This window comes from Rhinatrema bivittatum, chromosome 12, assembly GCF_901001135.1.
Source record: "Rhinatrema bivittatum chromosome 12, aRhiBiv1.1, whole genome shotgun sequence".
Lineage (NCBI taxonomy): Eukaryota > Metazoa > Chordata > Amphibia > Gymnophiona > Rhinatrematidae > Rhinatrema > Rhinatrema bivittatum.
The window spans coordinates 7304714-7328290 of NC_042626.1; the positions used below are offsets into that span (position 1 = coordinate 7304714).

The 23577-nt window shown below is 48.0% G+C and overlaps 2 protein-coding genes across 9 annotated transcripts in view; one reads left to right on the forward strand and one right to left on the reverse strand.

Moving 5' to 3' along the window:
* The window catches only part of CAMK1G (calcium/calmodulin dependent protein kinase IG), a 77088-nt gene that overhangs the window by 30893 nt on the left and 22618 nt on the right, over positions 1-23577 (forward strand). The gene's annotated exons all lie outside the window — the stretch shown is intronic.
* Positions 1-23577, reverse strand: part of LAMB3 (laminin subunit beta 3) — a 70562-nt gene that overhangs the window by 3142 nt on the left and 43843 nt on the right. For all 8 annotated transcript variants that reach the window (XM_029574083.1, XM_029574075.1, XM_029574076.1 and 5 more), the window contains 17 exons: positions 21692-21765; positions 20887-21069; positions 20132-20195; positions 19671-19864; positions 19255-19375; positions 16310-16498; positions 15545-15700; positions 13566-13762; positions 11781-11877; positions 10755-11124; positions 10172-10332; positions 8305-8510; positions 7482-7685; positions 5911-6055; positions 2764-2971; positions 1695-1836; positions 457-633 (listed from right to left, as the gene is read on the reverse strand). In XM_029574083.1, the coding sequence (XP_029429943.1) occupies positions 457-633; positions 1695-1836; positions 2764-2971; positions 5911-6055; positions 7482-7685; positions 8305-8510; positions 10172-10332; positions 10755-11124; positions 11781-11877; positions 13566-13762; positions 15545-15700; positions 16310-16498; positions 19255-19375; positions 19671-19864; positions 20132-20195; positions 20887-21069; positions 21692-21765 (2888 nt within the window). The remainder of the gene's footprint in view (positions 1-456; positions 634-1694; positions 1837-2763; positions 2972-5910; positions 6056-7481; positions 7686-8304; positions 8511-10171; positions 10333-10754; positions 11125-11780; positions 11878-13565; positions 13763-15544; positions 15701-16309; positions 16499-19254; positions 19376-19670; positions 19865-20131; positions 20196-20886; positions 21070-21691; positions 21766-23577) is intronic.

A 23577-nucleotide genomic window follows, 5' to 3' on the forward strand; every position in this document is an offset into this window, starting at 1 on the left:
ACTGAAGAAAGGGGCTTGTGAAAACCTCAAGCTAAAGCCGACACGTGGTGTAAGTAAGGGGAGACCCCCCTCTCTGTCCCACTGTAGGTGGAATCGGCATTAAACTGGAAGAACTGATGTGCAATTAGTTGACAAGGTGTCTCTTGCTAAGAACAGACTGGCAAAATCTTATTCTGTGGAGATTTTCCTAAAACAAGTTTTTAAAACTTGGGTGGGTTTTCTTTCGCAGTGCAGCAGTTTATAGTTGTGTCTCGTCTTTACTTCTACGGTGGAAAAGCAGTTTACGCCTACTGCTGCCAGTTAGGATGCATCCTGAGCGGTGCAGGGCACGTAACCGGGCACGGGGGCTGGAACCGCTGTTTCGGCATCTGCCGACTGTGACATCGGTGGGGCCTTCCCGGAGGGAGGGAGCGCGTACGCGCAGCCCGGTATGCCAGGAACGGCAGCAGCGGTTACCTGCTGGGCGGCTGCTGCGTTTGCGCTGGCGTCTCCGGCCGCTTCGCCCGCCTGTCCTGCTTGCAGCCGGTTCTGCTCGGATTTCTGGCCCAGCTGGCTGACTTTTTGATTGAATCGCTGAAGCTGATCGCTGGTTTCCTTCAGACTCTTTTCAGATGGAGTCAGCACTTGCTGGATCTAAAAGGAGAAAAAAAAAAAAGATTTTCTTCAGGCAATGAGGAGACAGGATGCGTTCTGCTCCAGAATTTGTCCTGAAACTAAATAGGCTGAGGTTAAGCAATGCTGGGCCAGTTTACAAATATTTTTTTTAAATTTGGGAAGTGTGGGAGGCCTACCTGGAAAGCACCCAATCCTATCATTCTTGAAATGTAATCAATTCGGTTTTCTAAGCTGTTAACCACAGGGGCCCAGCTGCACCCTAGAATCTGCATTGTATGGACTGCAGCCCGAGGCTTGCACTGAGAGCTTGCAGGCTTCAAAGAGGTGAAAAGTGGAAATTTTGTCTCTGGCCATTTCAGGGATAAGTGCTATGTTCAGGGTAGATGAAAAATAACTCTCTCTTTGGAGAGGTGGCTCCAAAATCCTTTACGACTCGCTGGTTTCTAGACGGCCTTGAGTCTAGGCTCGTAGCAATTTTGGTGAAAATAACGTAGTGTGGTTTTCACATTTCTCCACTTACATAAAGGTGAATAAAGTGTGGGTTAGACCTTTTTACTGCAGCCTCGTGAGGGAGCATAGCTCTCAAAATCCAGTCCCGAGTATAATAAATGAATGCGATAAGGAGGTGTGCGCTTTTCTGGGATAAATGGCCAAGGTTAGGTGACCATCCTAAACCGCAGTGGTAGGACTGCATGGGGCCATGACCAGCGAGCAGGGGCAGGTTGGGTTTTTTCCTGAGCGGTGGTGGATGTACGTGATCATTAAAGCTTGGTAATACGCCAAGGAGGGAGGCCAGCACGTAACAGATTTTGGGCAGGCTTGGTAAGAAGGTAGGAAAAGGGTTGTGAGGTCAGGTAAAAGCCACGATTACACCTGCTACATTATACAGCGAGATTTTTGGGGAAGGTTTGTGCTCCGTGCGGGTAAACGTGACATGCGCGCGTAGGTTTCCCCGCCTATGGGACAGGCACGTAAAACACTGGCCTTCTGATAATGACCCTCTTAGTAGCCCCAATCCAGAGGGAGGGTGAAGGGACCCACCCCACCCCTCCCCCTTCATAGCACCGCAGCCTTCTCACCTCCCCCAGGCGATCCTCTATCAATCGCATGGAGTAGCTGGAGCCGCCTATGGTGTCCTCTGCCTCTTGAAGGGCCGTTCTCGCCCGTCTTACGTTTGTAACCACGTCCTCCACATTTCCTTCCACAAGGTTTGCTTTGTTCCTGGAAATAAAGGAAGACGAAAGCTTTCATTAAAGAAACACAGAGGCCAACATTACAATATATCCGGCTACCTTACACAGGATATTCAGCGGCACAGCAATGCCAGTGAATTTACCCCGATAAGGATTCATCGTAGCCGGATAAGCCCTATCTGCTTTGGGCCACATCTAACTCATGCAGTTAACTTAACTGGATGAGGCTCAATGTCGCTGAATTAAGCAGATAGGTAGCACCACCCGGGTGTGCCCAACGCCTGCCCACTGACTATGTGGCTAACTAGCCGGGTATTCAGCGGGAGCCACGTAGCTGGTTCAGTCTGATTTATCCAGTTCTGTAATATCTGAATATCCACCCTGCAGTCTGTGCGATGCTTCTTCCGAGAATTAAAAATAAAACAACCAAACACGTGGATTGAGGCAGAATTCCCAGCCCTACTCCTGCACCTCACCTTGGCTGGGGTTATGAGCCCCCTGAGGCGGAGGGAGGTGTGGGCAGCAAGGTCCACTGGGCCTCAGCCCGGCACCTTGACCCTGCCAACATCCGCAGGCTCTCGCGATGGGGAAAGAGATCGTAGCGCACTCCCGAGGAAGGCATTGAAGTCCCAGCATTTTTAAGTGGAAAAAAAAGAGTGGACAGTGCTGCTATTTCTGGAGGATGGGGGGAGATTCTCCCTGCAGAAGACGCTCAGCTGGTAACTTTGCTAAGGGTGCTCTCCCATCCTGGGATGGTTTTCAGGGACTGCTGTTCTTGTATTGTAAGACAGAACCTGTTGAAGCCGTTGCGCTCCCGTAGAGAAAGAGCTGTTAACCTGTGTTTATAGCACGGCTAACCTGACCTCACAACAGCACCAGAATAAGCTGCGGCAGGCGCGCGTCGCCACCGGGCCTGGCGGCGAGGGTTACAGCTCGCCGTTTCTTTCCCGCTTACCTGGCCTCCTCTGCTTCCTTCTGAAGCTGCTTGGCTCTTGCAATGTCCCGTTTGGTCTGGGACAGCACAGCATCGACATTTGGCAATTTGGCCGCGATGCTTCGGATCTCGTTCATCTTCCTCAGGATGGCGGCGGAGTCGGCGGGCAGTTGGAGGGAGAGGACGTGCTCGCTGACTTGCTGGATCGTGGCAGGGTCAGTCCCTGGGTCTAGGTAAAGAGACAAAAAAAAAAGCGTGCTGTCAGTAAACGTCCTAATATTAGGCAGAGATGGGAGCCGTTACTGGGAGTAGGAGGTCATTCTGCTGGCGATGGTCTTCAGAAGCCTCTCGGACTTTCTGGTGACCTTCAGGAGATTGACGGACTCGGGGTCATGAAAAGCGATAGAGAGAGGGATTTGCAGCTCTCAGCCTCCTTCTGACTTGGATCAGGAGGTTCCGGCTTGGCCATCCACCCTTAGCAATGAACCCTCTGTAATTACCAGGCTAGCAGAGTGCGATTCTCCCCCCCTGACTTGACAGTAGCTGTGCTGCCTGGTTTTTTTTTAATTTAAAAGGGAAATGCTCAAAAGGTGGCTTTTTATTCAAACTTTTAACGACGGCAAAGGCTAATCGAATTTTTAATCACTGCAGCATGCATTTACAAACAAACACGACTGTTTTATTTTTGGTTTTGACAACTATCGTTTATTGTATTGTTCATTGTTTAATGTTAAACTAATTCTTAACACAAATGTTATTTGTAATTTTTAGTTGTACTGAATTTTATTTTATTATTTTATGAACTGTTTTTTATATGCAATGTAACTGTAAACTGATGTGACAGTATATTCCAAACACCGATATAAAAAACCCTGACAAATAAATAAAATAAAATATAAACTTTTGGAACTAGTTAGTCCCACCTTCCTGCTCCCAGTGGAGGACAAAATACATTGCCAAGAATAAAACATACACAGCCCAGAATTAATTACTATTAAATTATATTCTGTATTCAGGGCTCCACATAACCTACATTTCAAAGGCATTTTGTTCTTGTAACCAAAATCCTGCCAAAATAAAATGAGTGGATGAAATTAACCTAAAAATATGGAGGCAGGTTTTTTGGGGTTTTTTTTTTTTTAATGGATCTTACTGTTGCGGTGCTCTCTCCACGCCTCTGAGAAGCGTTCAGGTCCTATTTGTCATTTCCAGATACTGCAATTTGCTTGAGTGATTCCAACAATGGGTTTCAAAAGCTTCCAGGTGCATAAATAATCTCCATACGGTTTCCACCTTGTCTGAACTTGCCTGCCCCCTCCCCCCTTCCTCCTCCCAACCCTTTGGCCTCTGCACTTTCCATAGGCAGGTTTAGTCTGATTACGGATTAAATCTGTATAGCCTTTCTGCTCAGAAGCCTTTCCAGACTGAGATCGGTGGGGAAAGGCTCCTTTGCTCTCCGACCCTCCCCCCCTCCAGTGCCCCAAACAAGCAGACCAGCTGCCGCCTACGCACCACTGACTGCCCAGCATGCAGCACACTTTCCTGCACGTGCCCAGTCTGATCACGTGAAATAACCGTCTGGCCACTGATTTCCCTTCTGACCTTGCTCTCATCCTCGGTTCTGTCTTATGAATCTTCCACGTTCCTTACAAGACGGTGCCTGCCAGCAGCACAGCCCCTAACAAAGTCTGCCCGGGTCTCTGCCAACATGTGCCTGATCATTTCTGTCTGATTCTCTGATGCCCTGGGCACATGCACCTTGCATACTCTCCCCACTTAAACTGTGCGATCATGAGGAAGGTGGATAAATGGCAACCATTCCATCCAATGAAGGCTAGCATTCCAGCAGGTAGCCATGCGACCACCAAGCACTGGAAAGATGCATACCCTGGGACCTCCACAAGCCCTTCAAGAGAGGACGTGAATTATGCAGACATTTCGGTATCAAGACTGGCAAGCTGACGCTGGTTTGCTTAGGCAGGATGATTCCTTATTAGCCTGATCCGTAATTAAAACGAAATACAAGCCACGAGGCTTACGCTGCAGGGAGCGCCCGCCAGGCCTCTTAGGTGCCAGCCCTGGCTCGGGGATTTTCTGTCTGTGTGTGCGCACTGCAAGGCTGTTCTGCCATCAAGGCAAGACGCCCATGGGGGCAGGGAGGTGCATTTTTTTCTCTCGCCTCTGCCTAAAGCAGGTGCATGCAGATCCTCGGTCCTGGAGCCACTTCTCATTCAACGGTTCTTACCTTCCAGTTTCATCCGCCCTGATAATGGGATATTCCTACACTAACTCGCACCCTTCTCCCCCCACCTTGAGAGCCAATGGCTGGGGATGTGGAGGCCCTTCTGCAATCAGTCATACCAAGGCCTTTCCCCAGCCCCTTAGCTACCTCATTTGCATAAATGCATCCTAATGGGAGCTGGAGAGAGTGGCTTGCAGCCCTCCTGATAAGACTTGGGGGGGAGGTTGTGAACTCTGAACCCAAGTAAAACAACTCCACTGGCTCCAAACATTATCTCAGAAGGCAAATCTGGGTGGGGCTGAGGGCCGCATACGCTACCCCCAGGCAAACTGCTGGGATCTCTGCAGAGCTGCTCATTCTGTAAAGCTGAACCTGCAAGCAGCCAGATTGTGCGTAAGATACGTTTGCCCTGCGTGGGATTAATTGCTACAGTTATGAGTCACTTGGCCACGAGCAGAGCAGCAGTGGGCGTCTGAGCGAGTCGCACGCCATGAAGTCCCGGAGTGGGTACAGAGGACGCTTTGCAGCCTGAAACGGAGAACATGCACACGAGGCAGAGCCACCCCAGGGCTCCTTCTCCTTTCTTTCCCCCCCTTAGCTAGAAGCCTTCAGTTTCTGTTCCTGTGGTCTCTTTCCTGGGGATTCATCGGGGTTTATTGCAAGGACAAAACGGGAGAAATCAGTGGGTAAATATCATTTTTTGTTCTTGTTATAATAAATGATTAATTCCAGGGAGAATAAAATAAAAACTGAAAATGAAGGTCCCCTACCCATAAACCGTCAGGTCCATAAATGTGCCGACATTTTCCGGACTGTAAGCAGGGAGAAGGCCGCGAGGTTCGGGGGGTGACGGAGGCGCGCTCCTCCGCTCTCAGCGAGTCAGGAAGCGTCACAAGCTTGCAGCCGGACAGCTCGCCTCCCCTTACCTGCCAGGAAGTCTCTGACCTTCTGGATGAACTGCCTGGTGCGCCGCATGTCCTCCTCCATCTGGGTCCTGGCACTGCTCACCTGGCCCACTAGAAGCTGCGCCTTGTCCTTGATCTGCTTTGCAGTCTGCTCGGCTGCCCGGATCTGCAGGACCAACACGAAGGAAACAGAAAATAATGTAGGCGGGCAACAGAGTTCGGACGTCCTCCACCCCTCTACTTTCTCCCTCGGCTCCCACACGTCAAGGCTCAGGAGCCGCAGCCGACTTCCTGTGGCCGTCAGGACGGGTCACAGAGATCGCTACAACGCTGTCGTCAGAAGCAGCGCCGCTAATGAGTTGTGCTGTGGTGGTGCATTTGACAAGGAGCTGGCGTTGCCTATAGATTATGAAACGTGTGTGGCTCTGTTTCACCCCACAGTACCCCTTAATCTGCCATTAGACCGTTACAGCATGCGCTGCCAATAAGGAAGTCCAGATAATAGCACAAAATGTGAGGAGCTGATGCGTCTCCGACTTTGTACTGGCAAAATGCCCTCAGTATGACTGGAAGGGTCATCAGCGTCCATCCTGTGTTTGCAGGGCTGGACTCGCAGGAAGTTAGCCCTTATCACTGTGTACAGCAGGAGCTCAGTGCCTGAAATGCTTTTTATGAAATGTTTTTCTGGCAAGTGGAGCTAGAAGCAGAGGCACGAGGAAAGAATGTAAACAATATTTAGAATTCAAAGAGAAATAGGAAAATGAAATGTTTGCAGGGGTTTGAGGCGTAGGCGCTGGTGCCATGCAGTGCTGTGATTTCAGCTTTACGCTTCACTTTACTGCTCCCCCTCTCCCAAGCTCTCTTCAAAGTTAGAAGCATTTGCATTTCCTGCTTGCACTGAACGCTAATTCCCAAGGAGCACAGTCGGGAGCTGCTGCCTCACAGCACACGGGGGCACGCTCCCATCTCTCTCTGGGTTGGCCATGCAACGCCTCTGCAAGAATTTTATCAAATGCCAAAAAAAGAGATCATATCACCCCAATCCTCCACCATCTCCACTGGCTTCCGATTAAATTCAGGATCCAGTTCAAGTCTTTAATGATGATACATAAGGCCTTACACAACATCGCACCTCTCAACCTAACATTTCAAATTCAACTTCACACATCCGTGAAACCAACCAGAAGCGCCTATCAGAACAGACTAATCACACAACCGGCGAAATCCGTTCTGAGGAAACGTGCATTATCCACAGCGGGCCCTTCACTTTGGAACTCGCTCCCTCCAGACCTTCGTCTGGAACCATGCCACTCTACATTTAAAGGGAAACTTAAGACTTGGCTGTTCAAACAAGCTTTCCCCTAGAGCCAAGAACACGAAGAAAAGTAACCTACTTCGATTAATTTGTGCAATGTAAAAAACTTGTTTACTTTATTTTGTGCAATGTAAAAACTCCTGTTTTATTCTTATTCTGTTCTATGTAAACCGCTAAATGTAGCGACAGTTACTGTTCCTTGTGAACCGGGGTGATATGTATATTATACAGGAACCTCCGGTATATAAATCATTTAAATAAATAAATAAATACATACCATCTGCGCGGTTTGCTGGAACTGGCCGTTAAGGTTCTTGAGCTGGCCGGCGCTCCTTTCGGCAGTTCTGAGGGCGTTTCTTGCCAGCGGGAAGGTCCCCTTGCAGGCTGAGCCCATGCCACACTCTGTGGCATTGTCCAGCGGGCACAGAATGCCGCTGCAGTGCTGGGGCGTGCAAGGCTCCGATCGGACGCCGCCGCAGACCTGGGCAGGGGGAAAAGAGGCACGGGCTGAGCCACGCAGTCTCCCCATGAGCACAGTGTTCATCAATGCAATGCCAGCCTTTTTTTTTTTTTTTAATAGTCCTTCATAAACAAGTGCCACGCTGGAAAGCTAATCAGAGCCAATCCGCTTAAGCATGACATCTGCTAGGGGCACAAGCAATTACAAAAAGATAGGTAGTTTCAAGCAGGCAGAATGTTTTTCCAAAGACGTAACTCTTGAACATTTAATACAGTTACAGTGAATGCAGCCTGTTCAGTGCACTAAATGCCTTATATCCCAGTGGTGGAAACCAGGGCTAATGGACCAGAGCAGCAGAGGACATCTGTCCACCTTCTGCTCTTCAATCACAGGCTCTTACCAGCTGCCCCTTAAGTCACTGAAACAGTAGTACAAGTTTGATAAGCGACAAGTCAATCCCCCAAGCACCTTTAGGGAAATCACTAGGAAAATGGAACAGAAACTCCTTGTATGCAATGGGGTAAAAACCAAGATTGGATCAAGCCCCAAACACCTGGAGCCACTGGTGCATTTCCACACTGAGCTATGTCTATTAAACTCAGCTCTGCAGGAGTACATTTTTGTCAGCTGTTGAGCTCACCCTGTTGATAGTCGGGTTCAGGCTGGGGTAGGACATCTCCCCCTGCAGGGCTTCAAGTTTCCCTCGATCACCTTTGATCTCATTCTCAATCTCTCTTATGTCCCTGCGGCTTTCCTGGGACTGGGCTAGCAAGCTGGAGGTGCCGGCTGCACGGCTGCTGGCGTCCATGGAGGTCTGGTAGGCAGAGCTGACCGTTCTGAAGGCCCCTTTATAAAAGCAACAAGCCAGACACAACGGTGAATCAGTCGGCATCAACTGGCAGCGTCAGGAAAGCAGAAAACCACATCCTGGGCTTGCACTGCATTGTCCCCCTGCAGTAACTGAGCAAACCTACAAGTACAAGTGGTTCTTTAACCAGCAACTCAGGCACGGTCAGGAAGCCTCAAAGCAGCCAGAGATATTTATCTTTTTTTAGTTTTTCCTGCCACCAGAGGGTACATTTTACCTTGAAACATTCCTATGCATACACTAAATAATCACTAATTTTGATGATGTCGTGGGGTAAAAGATCACATTTAGGGTTTCTGTTACAGAAATATAACCTTTCACTCAACTCTTGAGGAGATCTGACAAGGTCTCTGGAGGTAGAAATTAAACCTTTTGACCTTGAAATGGTGAAGACATGGACCACACTCGGGTTTCTCAGTTCTGACCATCTGGCCCTGCTTTATATGGGCAGGCTGAGCTGGTCCTGGTTATACCACACACTACAGATCACAAGGTCCGTAGGTGCCATGTGGAACAGCCAGAACCGCTTCAGCCTGCCCAGACAACGTGGAGTCCATTAGTTCGATGGCCCAGATCGGCGGTGACCTGGGAACCCCGCAGCCGGCTTTATCCGTTCCTAATGGTTCTGAGGAGGGGAACAGACACCACGCTCCTGCTCATCTCTCAGTGGCCCCGCTGCTATATTCATTGATCCAGACGGAGAGAATCGTTCTATTTCTACAGCAAAGAACAATCCCTGGGGCAATGTGTGGCAGGCGGCCGGTGAATGCACGCAGGGCAGGAGAAGGAAATGCCATTACAGAGCAGGGGTAATCAGCCAGAGCACTAATGTCCCACCGGCACCATCCCGCAGTCACTCACAGGCCTTAATTAGAAATTGTTCACGAATTCCCCCCACTCTCAGTGCCCGCCGTTGGCGTTGTGGAGTAATTCAGGCTCTGCAGTAGTTGGCTGCCGTCCGACAAGCTGGCAACAGTTCCCTCTCGTGCAGTAAAGAAAGCTCTGAATACAGAAAGGAAATGGTCCTCCAGCCCTAAGTGTGAAATGCACAGCTTCCCGGGATAGGGATTTATTTTTGAGCTTTGATTATTTTGGGGTTGGGTTGTCTTTTGGGGGGTTTTTTGCTGTTCTTTACAGATGTTCCTGAACCCTCCCCCCGTCCTCCCTTTTTTTTGGGACAGTCCACTACTTCCTGGCACACAGCAGGTACCGTGACAAAAATTCAGCTCCGTCTCCTAGCCCCACGGCGCCCTAGCAAACCGTGACCCGAAAACAGCGGCCCAGTGTCCGCAGCCCTTCCAGCTGTGCCAGGTGGTGCCGGTGCCAGCTCCCTCCTGACATCAGAGGTCCTCAGGACCCCCCTTAAGATCACCTTTTCATTTTTAACTTCTATGTCTCTTCCTCTTTTGTTTACCTTTCTCCACGTTTTTCTTAGTTGTTATCCCTCGTTCACAATTTCTTTGCTGTTAATGTTCAATGTATTAGACAAAGGAAACATTTTTCCTGCATCTCCTGTTTTAATGTAAACCGGTGTGATTTGTATATTATAAAGAATGTCGGTATATAAAAATTATAAATAAATACATAAAAAAGGAGATTCCCAAAGGGTGCGCGTGGAAAGCAGCCACGCCCGGCTCACCTGAAGGGTCCACGATGGTGCTGTTCTCATACTGACCCTTCTTGTCCTGGTACTGGATAGTAATGGAGGTCAGCTGCATGTTAAGGCTCTCCAAATCAGTTGTCAAGGTCTGAGTTTCCTCCACAAAGGGCAGGTCAGGACTGATTTGCTGGGCTGTGGCTCTGGTGAACAGCAAAGAAGAGAACCAAATGAGTAATAGCAAGGGTTAATTAATCAGCAGCTTCCCTCCTGGGGTTTTCTTTGGCTCAGTGGTAACCGGAGGGCTGAGCAGCTTCTTGAGCAGAGATGAGGCTTAGGTGGGGTAGGGACCTTAATAGAAGAACAGCTTGCACTTGGACTGGAAGGGGAGGGAGACCCTCGGGAGCCACGCAGAGAAGAAGTCAAAGTTTGAATGAATGAGGATAAGTTACATCCAGAGGACAAAGAGTGAGGCAGAGGGAAGAGAAGGGAAGGAGAGAGAGAGAGCAGGAGGGCGAGAAGAAAAAGGGAGACTGTGTAGTATTTGGACTTTGGCCCTTGTGATTGTCCTTATTTAAGTGGAGGTGGCTCGGCCAGGCTTCAGTTAATGATAGCCCTGGATTACCTCATGGCTGTCAGGGAGTTCTTCGCTTTCTCCAGCTCGCCGTCGGTTACCAGGGGGCTGCTGACGATTGCTTGCATTTGCTGAAGCCTGGCTTCTGCTTCCTTGACCCGGGGCCCATAGCTGGTGTCCAGCGGCCACACCAGGCCGGAGCTGGCGTTCCGCAGGGCGCGCTGCTGAGACGAGAACCTGCTGAGCTCAGCGTCGTGGGACTGGAAGCAGGGGTGGCAGGCCACGCAGCTGGGGTAATCGTCGCAGTACCCTCGCTGGCACTCGTCGCAGCGGGAGCCCGAGAAGCCGGGGAGGCACAAGCACCTGCCTGTGGCCTTGTCACAGCCTGCACCTTGTGTGCCCTGAAAGTTGCAGCTGCAAGCTACAGGGGAGGAGGAAGAGGTTTCAAATTAAACATACGGATATATAAATGCAAACAAATCTGCTTCTATTTTGTTTTATTTTGGGGAGGAAGAGTGTCGACATTAGGCCATGCTTATACCTAAGATGCACTGGATGGGGGGGATGGAGAATGCTAGCTTGAAACGGTCCCAGCAAGCTTCTCCCCTGAAATATCACACATCGCCTTCATCTCTTGCTTTGCATCTTATTAGCATATAAGGTTGTGCCAATAACAGATATCCGAGGTTACATTCCCTCCGAGATGGAGGAGTTCAGTGCAGGAGGCCAAGCATAGAGACAAGAGGCCTACGGAACGAGCGTCATGCAAGGTGAAGACCCTGCCGTGTTTTAAATGTGAACCTGGGAGCAGGAAGGTCACAGAGAGAGATTGCAGCCTCCTTCCTATCCCCCCCCCCCCCCCCCAGCTAGCAATAACTCACAGCAGGCGCCGAGTGAGTGACAACGCTGGGGTCCTGGCATGCTGCTCAGCCTCAGGCTATGACCTCCCGGGGGGGGACAGATCTGCTCCTTGAAGGGGGGCATCTGCCTGAACCCCAACATGTCTGACTCGGGTTTCCTGCTGCCCGGGTGGGTAATAACCAGCGGCACGCCTCACTGCAGAAGACAACTCCGTACCTCGGCATCCGGTCTGGATACTTCCATAGGATCTATCGGCACACTCCGTACACAGCCGACCCCCGAAGCCTTCCCGACACAAGCACTGTCCTGTCACCTGCAAAAGGACACACACTGACACCTCCATATCTGAACCGAACTGAGAAAACAAAAATCCCACTGGCTCCACTGCCTTCCATAACAATTATTCTTTTTCTAGGTTTCAAGATCTCTGGCCCAGGTTGGCCAGCATGAGCAGACGACACCTGGTCTGTTTCTCTTTGTCACAAAGACCTTATGAGCTCCGTACGTCTGACATTTAAAGAGACGCCGTCACGGTGATGGCAGCCCCCACGTTCCTGCACCTCCTGCTTCCTTCTGCGCCGCAGTGAAGAGATGCGACGGTGCTAACCCACCCGCCCCCAGGACAAAATCTCACAGCCAGGCCAGCAGACAGAATCCTGGACCTTCAAGGTGCGAGACGATGCGAAGAAAAAAGATTCACGAGGGAGGCTACAGTAGAGATTAAGAGACCCACTAAAGTTCAGGTCTGAGCCAGCATCAACGATATGAGAAACAGAGAAATCATCCCTCCAGGATCAGCAATTGACCTCACTTACTAAAAGCTGCTTGATGCTCTCAGTAACTGCACAGTGAAAGTAGCTGATGAAGATCGGTGAAAAAGCGCGGGTGCTTTTTACCTGGGGGCTTTGCACGGCTTCTCAAAGTGAAAGAGCGCGGGTGCTATTTACCCATGGGCTCTGCACCAGTTCAGAAAGTGAAAGAGCACCTGTACTTTTTATCTTTGGGTTTTGTACTGGTTCAGATAGTGAAAGAGCCCGTGTACTTTTCACTCATAGACTTTGCACTGGTTCTGATAGTGAACGAGCACCTGTACTTTTTATCTATGGGTTTTGGGCTGGTTCTGATAGTGAACGAGCAAGTGCACTTGCACTTGCTTTGTGTGCAGGTAGAATTTTGCTGGAAAAGTTCGGGTGTAGGTTTGAAAATGTCGTTTATGTGTGGCCTTTCCCTCCTCTGACCAAAACGTGCAGCTAAAAGTGCACAAACTGTGGAAAATCACACAGACTCTGAGCCGCAGTGAGGCCGAGAGCTGATTAGCACGGCTCACGTGCTTTTTATCGTGTGAGTTGCTTTGATAATTGTCTCCCCAGCCTTCCACTGTTCACAGTCTGCCTTCTTTAAATGGCCCTGCCAGTGCCATCGTGCACAAGTGTGATAAAAACTATGACCCAGATGCCTCTTGTTCTGATTTTTCTCATAGGAGCTCTCGCTGGGACAGCTCGCAGAATTTCTGTGTTCCCTCCATGACACATTCATCACTCCCTCTTTCTCTCCTGGAGATGGAAATCCAGGAACATTATCATGCTTCTTGTTGACAAGCAGGCCTTTGAGTGTCTCTCTGCTAATCTAAGTAGGCCTTCAGCATTCATACCCTGCAGCCTCATGGCTGTTCTAAGTGCTCTTCCTAGCTTTCTGTTATTTATTGTGCTAAAGTCTGACGTTCCTCTCTGAAGCCCACCCAGCCTCATGGGATCCAACTCTGACTTGTCTCCAGTCTCTTTCTGTAGTATCACTGGGCCCTTTAAAGGCGGATGTTGCCGGCCGGGCAGTAAATGTAATGTGGGACTCCAGCCCTGTTTCATCCCAAGTACCCGAATGGTGCTCAATCAACTTTCAGAAAGTTTAAGGTTTGACAGACAAAAAGCAAACGTTGACTTTGCCTTCTGTCGTTGCAGGAGCTGCATTGCCCAGTCGGCACAGTATACCCCGTTTCTTCCTTACCTGGTTGCACTGGGGGCTGTAGGAGTAGCGGGGGTCACACTCACACTTCTGGCAGCCGCGGCCGCTCGCCAGATTCCAGTGGTTGGAGCTGCATTGATCGCACTTGGCTCCAGTGACGTTGGGGAGGCAGAAGCACTGGCCCGAGTCGCCATCGCAGGGTTGGTCACTTCGGGTGCCCAGTGGGTTACAGTCACAGTCTGGAAGAAGAGAAAGAGAGAATTTCACGGCCATCGTGGAGCGGAGAGACACTGGAGAACCTCCAACTCAGCCCCCTCCTCTTATCGTCTCTCGGCCAAAGGCGGGAGGAAACGCTCACATCTTAAAGACTGAAAGCTGGAGTTTCCATCCCTGGCAAATTATTTCTGACAATTCCCTAATCATTTCATTTTTTTTTTTTTTATCCCAAATTCAGAGGCACAGATCAATGACGAATCAGTTTTCCATGAGAAATCTCCACCAGTCCCAGTTTGCTCATCGCTGCCGAGCATTAAGGGGCATCTTTTCTATAGCTCAGTTGGGGGCTTCAGCACGTGTAGGCTGGCTGCATGCACGGCGCTGCCCAAAAACATGCACTGAGGTTCAGAGCCAGCAGAAACGTGGCCCACGTGAAAGAGGTCTTTCAGGGAATAGTCACAGCGCCACGGAGCTGCCGAGTCCATGGGTGCGTTACACCCGCCTTCACGGTTAACCCGCGCCTGCACTTTCACTATGAAGAGAGGTCCCCGCGGACCCTCGCATCTCCATTTTGTGGCCACCACCGCCGCCCACCTACTTTTGAAAATACAAAACGTTGGTGGGTTGGTTCTATCCACCGCCCTCAGCAACGCCTCTTGTAAGTTTAATTTCATTTAAATATTTAAATACTGCTTCTTAGGCTGAGCTGTGCCTCCAAGGCAGCACTCGATCAACATTAAAGCAAGCGGAGCCTGTGCTTTATAGCCACATTCAGGGTGACCGACTTCTGCTGCTAAAACGGGTGGGAACAGTTCTCATATGGACTCACGTGAACTTTCTAAATTGATGCCACGGATACATAACAACATAAGAAGCTGCCACACTGGGACAGACCGAGGGTCCGGCGTCCTGTTTCCAACAGCGGCCAATCCAGGATGCAAGTCCCTGGCAAGGGCCCGGTTTTGCGCATACATTTTACCCGCGGGACATTACGCATTGCTTTCTCCTGGAGAACTGAGCCGTTAGGAAACTTGCGTGTGCAACTCTGCAGGGCTGCGCACTGCGGATTATTTAGCCCAGGGAAGCAGCTGCATGCAAACAGATTGGTTTCTCACTTCTTGTGCCAAAAGTTGTGTACTAAAGTCCGCCTTGAGAGACCCCACAGCAAGGCGGAAATGAAGCACCATGTTACGAAATTATTCAAGTAGTAAGAAATCCAACCTGTTGGGTTTTTACAGCGCGCACTCTGACAAAAGAAAATATTAGTAACGAACAGAATTATAGCAGAGTAAAGACAGTCTCCACCCCCACATGCTGGTGCTTTTCTAGTAAAGGTAAAATGTAAAATTTGAAGAAATAAGAGGCCAACAAACCAGCAGTGGGTGGGACCTTTGTCTCTGACCAGCTTAATACCTTTATCGGGGCAATGCAAGGAACCACAGCTCTCGCAAGCTCGTCACAAACTTATTACATTAGTGAATTAAAAAGGTCCTGCCTTCGTCTCATTTGCTGACCTTTATTTTTACATTTTCAAGTGCCCTAAAACAGCATTGGCCCCCTTTATTCAACAAACTGAAATTATCGTTCCATGAAGAGCTGCGGACACGGGAGCAGAGCCAACTTTTCACAACAACTGTGGATGCTAAACTCAAGATAAATGAACCCTCCCTGGACACAGGGAAGAAATCTGCTTAAGATTGGGAGTGCTCAAGTGCCCAGGGAACTGGCCCCTATGGTTGCAGACAATCTGCCAGTGGTCTAAGCCTCCCCTCCTAGCCCATCTTGTCCCTGGGCTGGGCACTTACTTCTGCAGCCCAGGGGATTGGACCCACTCAGTTGGTAGAAGCCAGCCTTGCACTGATGGCAACGCTCCCCGGCCACGTTCTGCTTACACGTGCAGCGTCCAGTCATGGGGTCACAGCTGCCCTTATCCACGCTGCCTTCTGGATCACAGTCGCATGCTAAGGAGAGAAAGGCAGGTCACGAGACGTTCATTATAAAGCATCGGTGGAGGAAGCGGGGCGGGCGGAGGTATCACGACAGTCCAGCTGTGGGGCTGTGCTCTTCTTCTTGGAGACCTGATGCAGTGTCAGCACAGCAGCATTGTAACATAGTAGACCAGCTAACCCGTGCACTCTGACCAACCAGACTGGTAAGGATCTATCCCAGCTGATAGCCGTAAAGCTTGACTGCCTGTAGGATCCAGGCAGTCAAGCTGGATCCTACAGGCAGTCAAACGTCAAACCAGGACAGTTTGAAGTTTGCATATTCATCACGGCACAACAGACATTTTCCTCCCATACCGAACCTCCATTCTGCTAACTGCAACCCCAAGAAGGTACAGAACAGCTCCCCAGTGCTTAATCCTGTGTTTTTATATTTGCTTTCTTCCTGTCATCCCTGTGGCAAGCGTTTGCTGAATAATTGTTGTAAGCGCTCTGTAGAAGAGTTGACTTAATACCAATAAACAAGCAACAAGTCTATATATAAATTTGTTTCCCGAGTATGAAAATGCATATCCCTCCCGGCTTCCCCAGTGCTTTGTGCTATATGAAAATGATCACACTCACATATACACGCGTCCCGGTGGCTGATATCCCGTTGAGGGTGGCGGAAGAAATTGGTTTTGCATCTTTCGCAGTTGTTCCCTGTTGTACCATCACGACAGTCATCACATACACCCCCGCTGACGCCCCCACTAGCCTGGTACACAGCAGGGTCGAAATGGCACTTGTCCGAGTGATTATTACAGTTGCATCCTGGCAGGAGACAAAACGTGCATCATTCACATATAGGAAACAGATAGAACTGAAATTACTTGAAGAGGCCATTTGAAATAACAGATTTTAAAAAAGATGACACCACCTCAGAATTTGACTCCTGGGATACAATCGTCAATGAAATAGCTGATAAACTATGCCCAGTACAGGAAAAAACATTCCAGAAAGAACGCAATACCTCTAAACGAAAGAAACCCTGGTATTGTGAAGAGCTAAGACTCACTAAACAAACCCTGAGAAAATGTGAAAAGCAATGGCAGAAATATACAAATCCCTTTTAACAAAAAGCAGGAACAAAGAACGACTAATAGGCCAAACAGATTCATGGTGTAATATTTAATTCCAAATTACTCTTCAAAACTGTTAAAAACTTAATCAAGGACCATCATCCTCCATCTCGAATAACCATTGCGTATTCATTGCGGGAGTTTCAAAGAACTCCCGCAATGAATACGCCACTTCTTTGTTAAATAAAATCAACAAGTTAAAACCCCAATTCCCCACCTGCTTACGAAGAAAAGAACCTGAAGAAAAACCCGGGCAAGCAAAATGGAAGTCATATGACACGGTATCTAAACTGGAAACTAACCAAATCATTACAAAAATTAAAGCAGCTATTCACCCACTGGATCCAGTCCCCGCAAGTTCCCTGAAAACAATACACAGCGTAATCACAAGCAGGATCACCCATTCACTATCAGAAGGACTGGTCCCCAATAAGGCCAAACAAGCTGTGATTAAACCCATCCTAAAACATAAATCTGGCAGAAGGGATGACTGGGACAATTATTGACCGATATCCAACCTGGCATTCATCACCAAAATCCTACAAAAAGCAGGGTTATCACAACTAGAAAGCTTCCTAGAGGACAATAATATTCTATACCCGAACCAATTCGGCTTCAGAAAAGATGGCTCATTTCCCTAACTGACCCTGCACTTCAGGGGTGTGATAATGTTGAATCCTATAGCATGGACTCACTGACCTAACAGCAGCCTTTGACACCGTAGACCTCATCCTACTATACCATCAGCTGAGAAAAATTGGAATAGATGGAGCTGTTATCAAATGGTTCTTGTCCTTCCTAGCAAACAGATAATTCCAAGTCAAACTGGACAATCGCCTATCTGACACCTTCCCGATCAAATCAGGTGTCCACCAGGGGTCAGCACTCTTGGTGACCCTATTCAACATTCACATGCTGCCACCATGCGCATTACTAGCAGAGCTAGGAATGAAATTCTTCCTCTGTGCAGACCACATACAATTCTACAACCCATTCGAGAAATCATTTGAAAAAGTTACCTCGACTCTGTCAACATCCATGAAGGCAGTACAACAAAGACTAACTCAGCTGAAATTAACACTAAACACAAAAAAAACCTGAAATTGTATGGTTAAGGAGAAGTTCCACAATAATCAAACCGCCAGTCCTAGACCTTAGGTAACTTTTAACATTACTCCCTCTGATCAAGTACGAGACCTAGGAATACAGATCAATGAGAACTTGTCAATGAAAACGCATATAAACAAATTAATTAAAACAGGATACACCAAGCTTAGAATTTTACATCGACTGACACCTTTACTAACAATACAGGACTTCCGCACTGTCTTACAAACACAGGTTACTGCAACTCCCTGTTACTAGGCCTGGCCTCTGGCCTAACAACACCTTTACAACTACTCTAAAACGCCTCAGCCAGACCACTACTAGAGACCAGGAAATTTGACCATATCACCCCCCTCGCTGATGGCACTGCACTGGCTTCCCATACAATTCAGAATTCATTATAAAGTACTGATGTTAATTTTTAATATCGACATTAACCCATGCCTGTTAGGAGTGACTCTTAACCCTAACATCACAAGACAAAGGACTTCTAAAAATGCCTACAATACGGAGCACACGCTTAAAGCAAATAAGAGAACACATGGTTTCCTTAGCGGGCCCCAAGTTATGAAACTCTCTCCCAGAGTCACTACTGATAAGTTTCAAACGGGAACTGAAACCATGGCTTTTTAGAAAAGCTTATATCCTAACATAAAATGTCAGTAAGCAGATAGCGTCACTGTCACTGTCAGAACTTAGGATAATACTTGTAATTTGACCAAGAATGAGTGATATAAAGTGTAGAAAGACATCGTGCTGAGTATAGCATGTAGGATAATGAAATGATAGTTATAGGTTACAATCCTCCTTCATAGCACCTTAATTAACTTACACTTGCTGCTGATGTGTATAACTAGAATATGTAATTACTTCTGTAAGAAACGAGATTACACATGAATAGGACCTAGATTCTGTATTTGCTGTTAGTGCTGATCCAGAATTTGAATGTTGACTTTGTAAACCATTGTGATCTTATCTTGGAACGAGGGTATATAAAACACCTAAATAAATAAATACAGTGTCCGAAGGTTTGACATTTGTCCTCTAGATGGTGCCCTAAGACTCTTTATAAACCTCAACATTGCACTTGGTGGACACGGGCCTGACCTGCACTAAAATAATCAACAGGGAAAAAACCTTCAGCAAAAGCAAGTCTTACTGATCTGAAATTTCTACTGCTCCAGAGAAATCTGGGTTTTTTTGACAGGCAAGAGAATAAGAATTGGGAGAAGGGGAAGAAAAAATGATGTTTAGAAACGAGAAGAGAATGAACAAGAAGAAGGGAAGGGGAGAAGAAAAGGTGGAGGAGACGAGGCGAGCCAAAGCAAAGAATGGACTCACTCTTGCACGCATTCGGATTTTGGTCATCCGCAGGCCTCCAGGGCAGATCGTTGTAGGAGTCGGCACAGCGCTCGCAGTTCAGTCCCTCGGTGTTGTGCTGGCAAGCACAGACCTCGTGAATCTGCAAGGCAGACAGAAGAAGTTTTACTCGCATCTTAACAGGGGGAAGGGCTCAGAGATAGCGTCCTTATTTGTCAACATAAACCGGATGCGCTGATCTAGAGGGGAAACTCTGATTTTAAGCTCGCATTTCAACAAACAAGTGCCACCACTTTACACAGAAAGCCACGGGAGTTTGATGTCCTAAATTCTGAGCTTCGTGAATTAATGTTAACTGCTGCCAAAAAAAGGAGCTGAGTGGCCTGGAAAATTCATCAAAGGTTTCACAGCACTTCCTCTCCCAGGCTTACTGTTACCTGTACGTTGGCGTGTGGGTCTCCGGAGGGGCCGCTGCCAGGGACGCAGCGCTCAGCATGGCCGTAGCAGAGGCAGCTTCCCCGCACGTGCAGCTCCGACACGGCGTAGAAGGCGCTCGGGGTGTGGTATTTGCGGGCCGGGAGTCGTGTCAGCTGGGTGAAGTTGACTCTCAAGTTTGTGAATTCCCCCAGTTCTGGTAATCAAGGAACAGAAAACAGTAGGCAGGCTGCAAAGGAGCTAGAACACTCGCCCAGTCTCGGGAACTCAGCACAACACCCCAGGGACAGGAGGAAAAGCTCCACCGAAGCAAACCGGCTGCATTCCAAAGGAGAGTTTGCATGCATTGCCCACACAAAATGTGGGCAATGGGAGAGATCAGCTGGATTAGATGGACAGATGTCCATGCATAGGCCAACAGACAGATTGCAAGGGAGATGGATGGATATAAACATGGCCTTACGGTTCGTTCTTTGGCTGTGAGATGAAATTACACCCGATGCTAGCTCCACGGGGCTGAATCGAATCTAAGTGGAAGAAAACATTGGAGAGAGAAGGAAAAAACTGTTACAATTTAAGAAACAGAATTTAGGCAACAAAAACTAAAACCACAGTCTGGCACTTCAAAATCATGTTCTTATTCTTCCAGGGCAACATTTATTAGTTATATAGCACCGCCCGTGTACACAGTGCTGTACAAAATATTCTAGGGTCATAAAATCCCTCTCTGTGGCCACTCTGGTGGTTCAACGGCAGTTACATATCTGGACTTCAATTCCCGGAGCGGGCCTACTCCTTGAGCCAGCCAGGGCATGCTGGGGAGACCCCAGGCCAGGGAAGTCTTGGCCATTGCTCAACAGCAACACCTGGTGGCCAGACTCGGGGATCCCCGAAGGGAGGGAGAGGGAAAGGGATATAAAACAGGGGTAACACACCCCGGCTCTCTGCATCTGTCCCACCCTAACCCTCGCCCATGTCTGTCATGGGTATCACCCGGCACGCACACTATCAGCCACGTGCACAGGGGGAGGCTGGAGCGGGCAGGAATCAGACCCCATTTTTATGCAGGTAAGCCCGAGCTTGTCCATGTAAAAAATGTTGATTGTTGCCCTGATAGTGATTAGAGTAACCAAGATGGCGAGTCTCCTTTTTAATCCACTGCCCTTATTTCTATAGCCAGGGTTTTACTCTACAGCACATGCATCACTTTCTCTGTACCTTGCCCCCCTGTGTGGGATCAGACGTCAGTTCCTGACAGCGCACGTCTTCCAGTCTTTCGGGGTGGCCCCTGCGGACGTGGGGGAACGAGGCAGCGCAGTTGTGGGCGAGGAACTGATAGACCTTCCACGTCTTTCCGAAGTCTGAGGAGCGCTCAATCACCATTCCCGCAGGCACTGGACTCTGCGAGGGGTGGCAGGAAATGTTAGCAACTAAGATCTCGTCGGTGCAGGACATCCCGACGCTTGCCATGGTAAAGATCATAGGGGTATGCGTGCCAGAAAACACGTTGCTTCAGCTTTGTTTCACTGGGTTCACTTCATTTTGTGTCTTTTGGTTTATTTATTTATTTATAGTTTTTATATACCGGGAGTTCCTGTATACAATACATATCACTCCGGTTTACAAATAACAGTAAGAACTACTGCCGGGGGCAGTTTACTTGGAACAAATCAGAACACTTGATCTAAATAAATAGTAAAAGAACAAAACTGAGTTCAACTTTAAGCATATAAATAAAGGCAATTGATAATCTTGTCTAAATAAGGCAGAGTTTGTGTGCATTCTAGACAACAACAATGACAGAGCATCCCTGCAGGACTAGAGATGTCACATTTCCCGACAGAATCCTCCACATTTCCAACTTTTCCATATTTTAGTGGACATTTGATGTTTCCTTTCTTCCTCCCATCTCTAGAAAAGTTGGTCCTAGGGAACATGAAAGCCTTCCTCCTCCTCCTCATACCTACCCAGAAAAAAAGTGTTTGCAAGCAGAAAGGAACATCGAGGGGGCGAGCTTACTTACCCGGAAGTCCAACATGAGGTCACTGAGCTGAAACTTCCTGTCCAGGTCAAAGTGGAGAGAGACCTGATCCACATCTAATTAAACAAAGAGACAGGTGTCAGACGTGCAGTGCATGTGGCTCCTGGGCCAGAGATCTCTCTCCTCCTTCCCATCATCATCCCCGTGCTCCTCCAAAGCGTTCCTGTGTATCTATTTAATCTCCTTATCCTGGCGCTGCCGGCCGGCCCCACATTTTACAGGACAGGCAGATCCAGTCCTGGGTTTATTCTTGGCTATTTATGGACTGGGGTTTCTGATTTCCCTAAAAGAAGCAGCAGTATGAAAAGAGGCAAAACCAGGACCGGGTTACAGTGTCCTGTAAAGATGGATCCAGCTGGCCTGTCTAGTTTGCACCCCTTCAGACCGCCCTTGCTTGTGCTATTCATTTTCTGTTTCCTTCCACTGCCTTATCTGTGCTCGCCACTTAGAGCATCGCACTGCTAGAAACACAACGTTACCATTCTCCATGTCATGCTGAGTCAGACCGAGGGTCCAGCAGGCCCACAGTCCTCTTTCCAACAGTGGTACCTGGCAGGATCCCAGGGGGTAGATAGAGTCCAAACTACTTATCCCTCTACCTTAATAATGGTTAATGGACTTTTCCCTCCAGGAGCTTGTCCAAACAATTTTTAAACACAGCTACACTAACAGCTTTCACCACATCCTCTGGCAACAAATTCCAGGGCTTAGTTATGAGTTGAGTAAAAAACTGTTTTCTCTTATTTTTAAATGTATTACCCAGTAACTTCATTGTGTCCCCTCTGGTCTTTGTACTCTTTTAAGGAGTAAACAACTGATTAAAATTTACTCATTCCATTCCACTCATGATTTTATAGACCTCTTACCATATCTCCCCTCAGCCGTCTCTTCTCCAAGCTGAAGAGTCCTAACTTCTTTTGCCTTTCTTCATAGGGAAATTGTTCCATCCCATTTATCATCTTGGTCACCCTTCTCTGTACCTTTTCTAATTCTGCTATATTTTCTTGAGCTGTGTGGTGACCAGAACTGCACACAATACTCAAGATGGGGTAACACCATGGAGGGATACAGAGGCATTAGGATATTCTCGGTTTTATTCTCCATTCCTTTCCTAATAATCCCTAGCATTCTGTTTGCTTTCTTGGCCGCTGCTGCACACTTAGCAGAAGATTTCAACGTATTATCAACGATGATACCTAGATCCTTTTCCTGAGTGATGACTCCTAATGTGAAACCTTGCATTGTGTAGCTATAATTTTGGTTTCTCCTCCCTAAGTGCATCACTTTGCACTTGTCCACATTAAATTTCATTTGCATGCCCAGTCTCCCAATTTTGCAAGGTCCTCTTGCAATTTCTCACAATCCTCTTGTGATTTAACAACTTTAAATAATTTTGTGTCATTGGCAAATTTGATCTCCTCACTTGTTGTTCCCATTTCCAGTTATTTATAAATATATTAAAAAGCAGTGGTCCCAGAACAGATCCTTGGGGCACTCCTCTATTCACCTTTCTCCATTCTCTGTTTTCTGTCTTTTAACTAGATGGCAATCCACAATAGGACATTGCCCTCTATCCTATGACATTTTAATTTCCTAAGAAGTCTCTTGTGAATGACTTTGTCAAATGCTTTCTGGAAATCCAGATACACTACATAAACTGGCTCACCTTTACCCACAAGTTTATTTATGTCTTCAAAAAAAGTGTAGCAAATTTGAGAGGCAAGACTTCCCTTGGTTAAATCCATGTTGGCTTTGTGCCATTCAGCCATGCCTATCTGTTCAGCAGTTTTGCTCTTTATGATAGCTTCTACCATTTTACCTGGCACAGACGTCAGACTCACTGGTCTGTAGTTTCCTGGATCACTCCC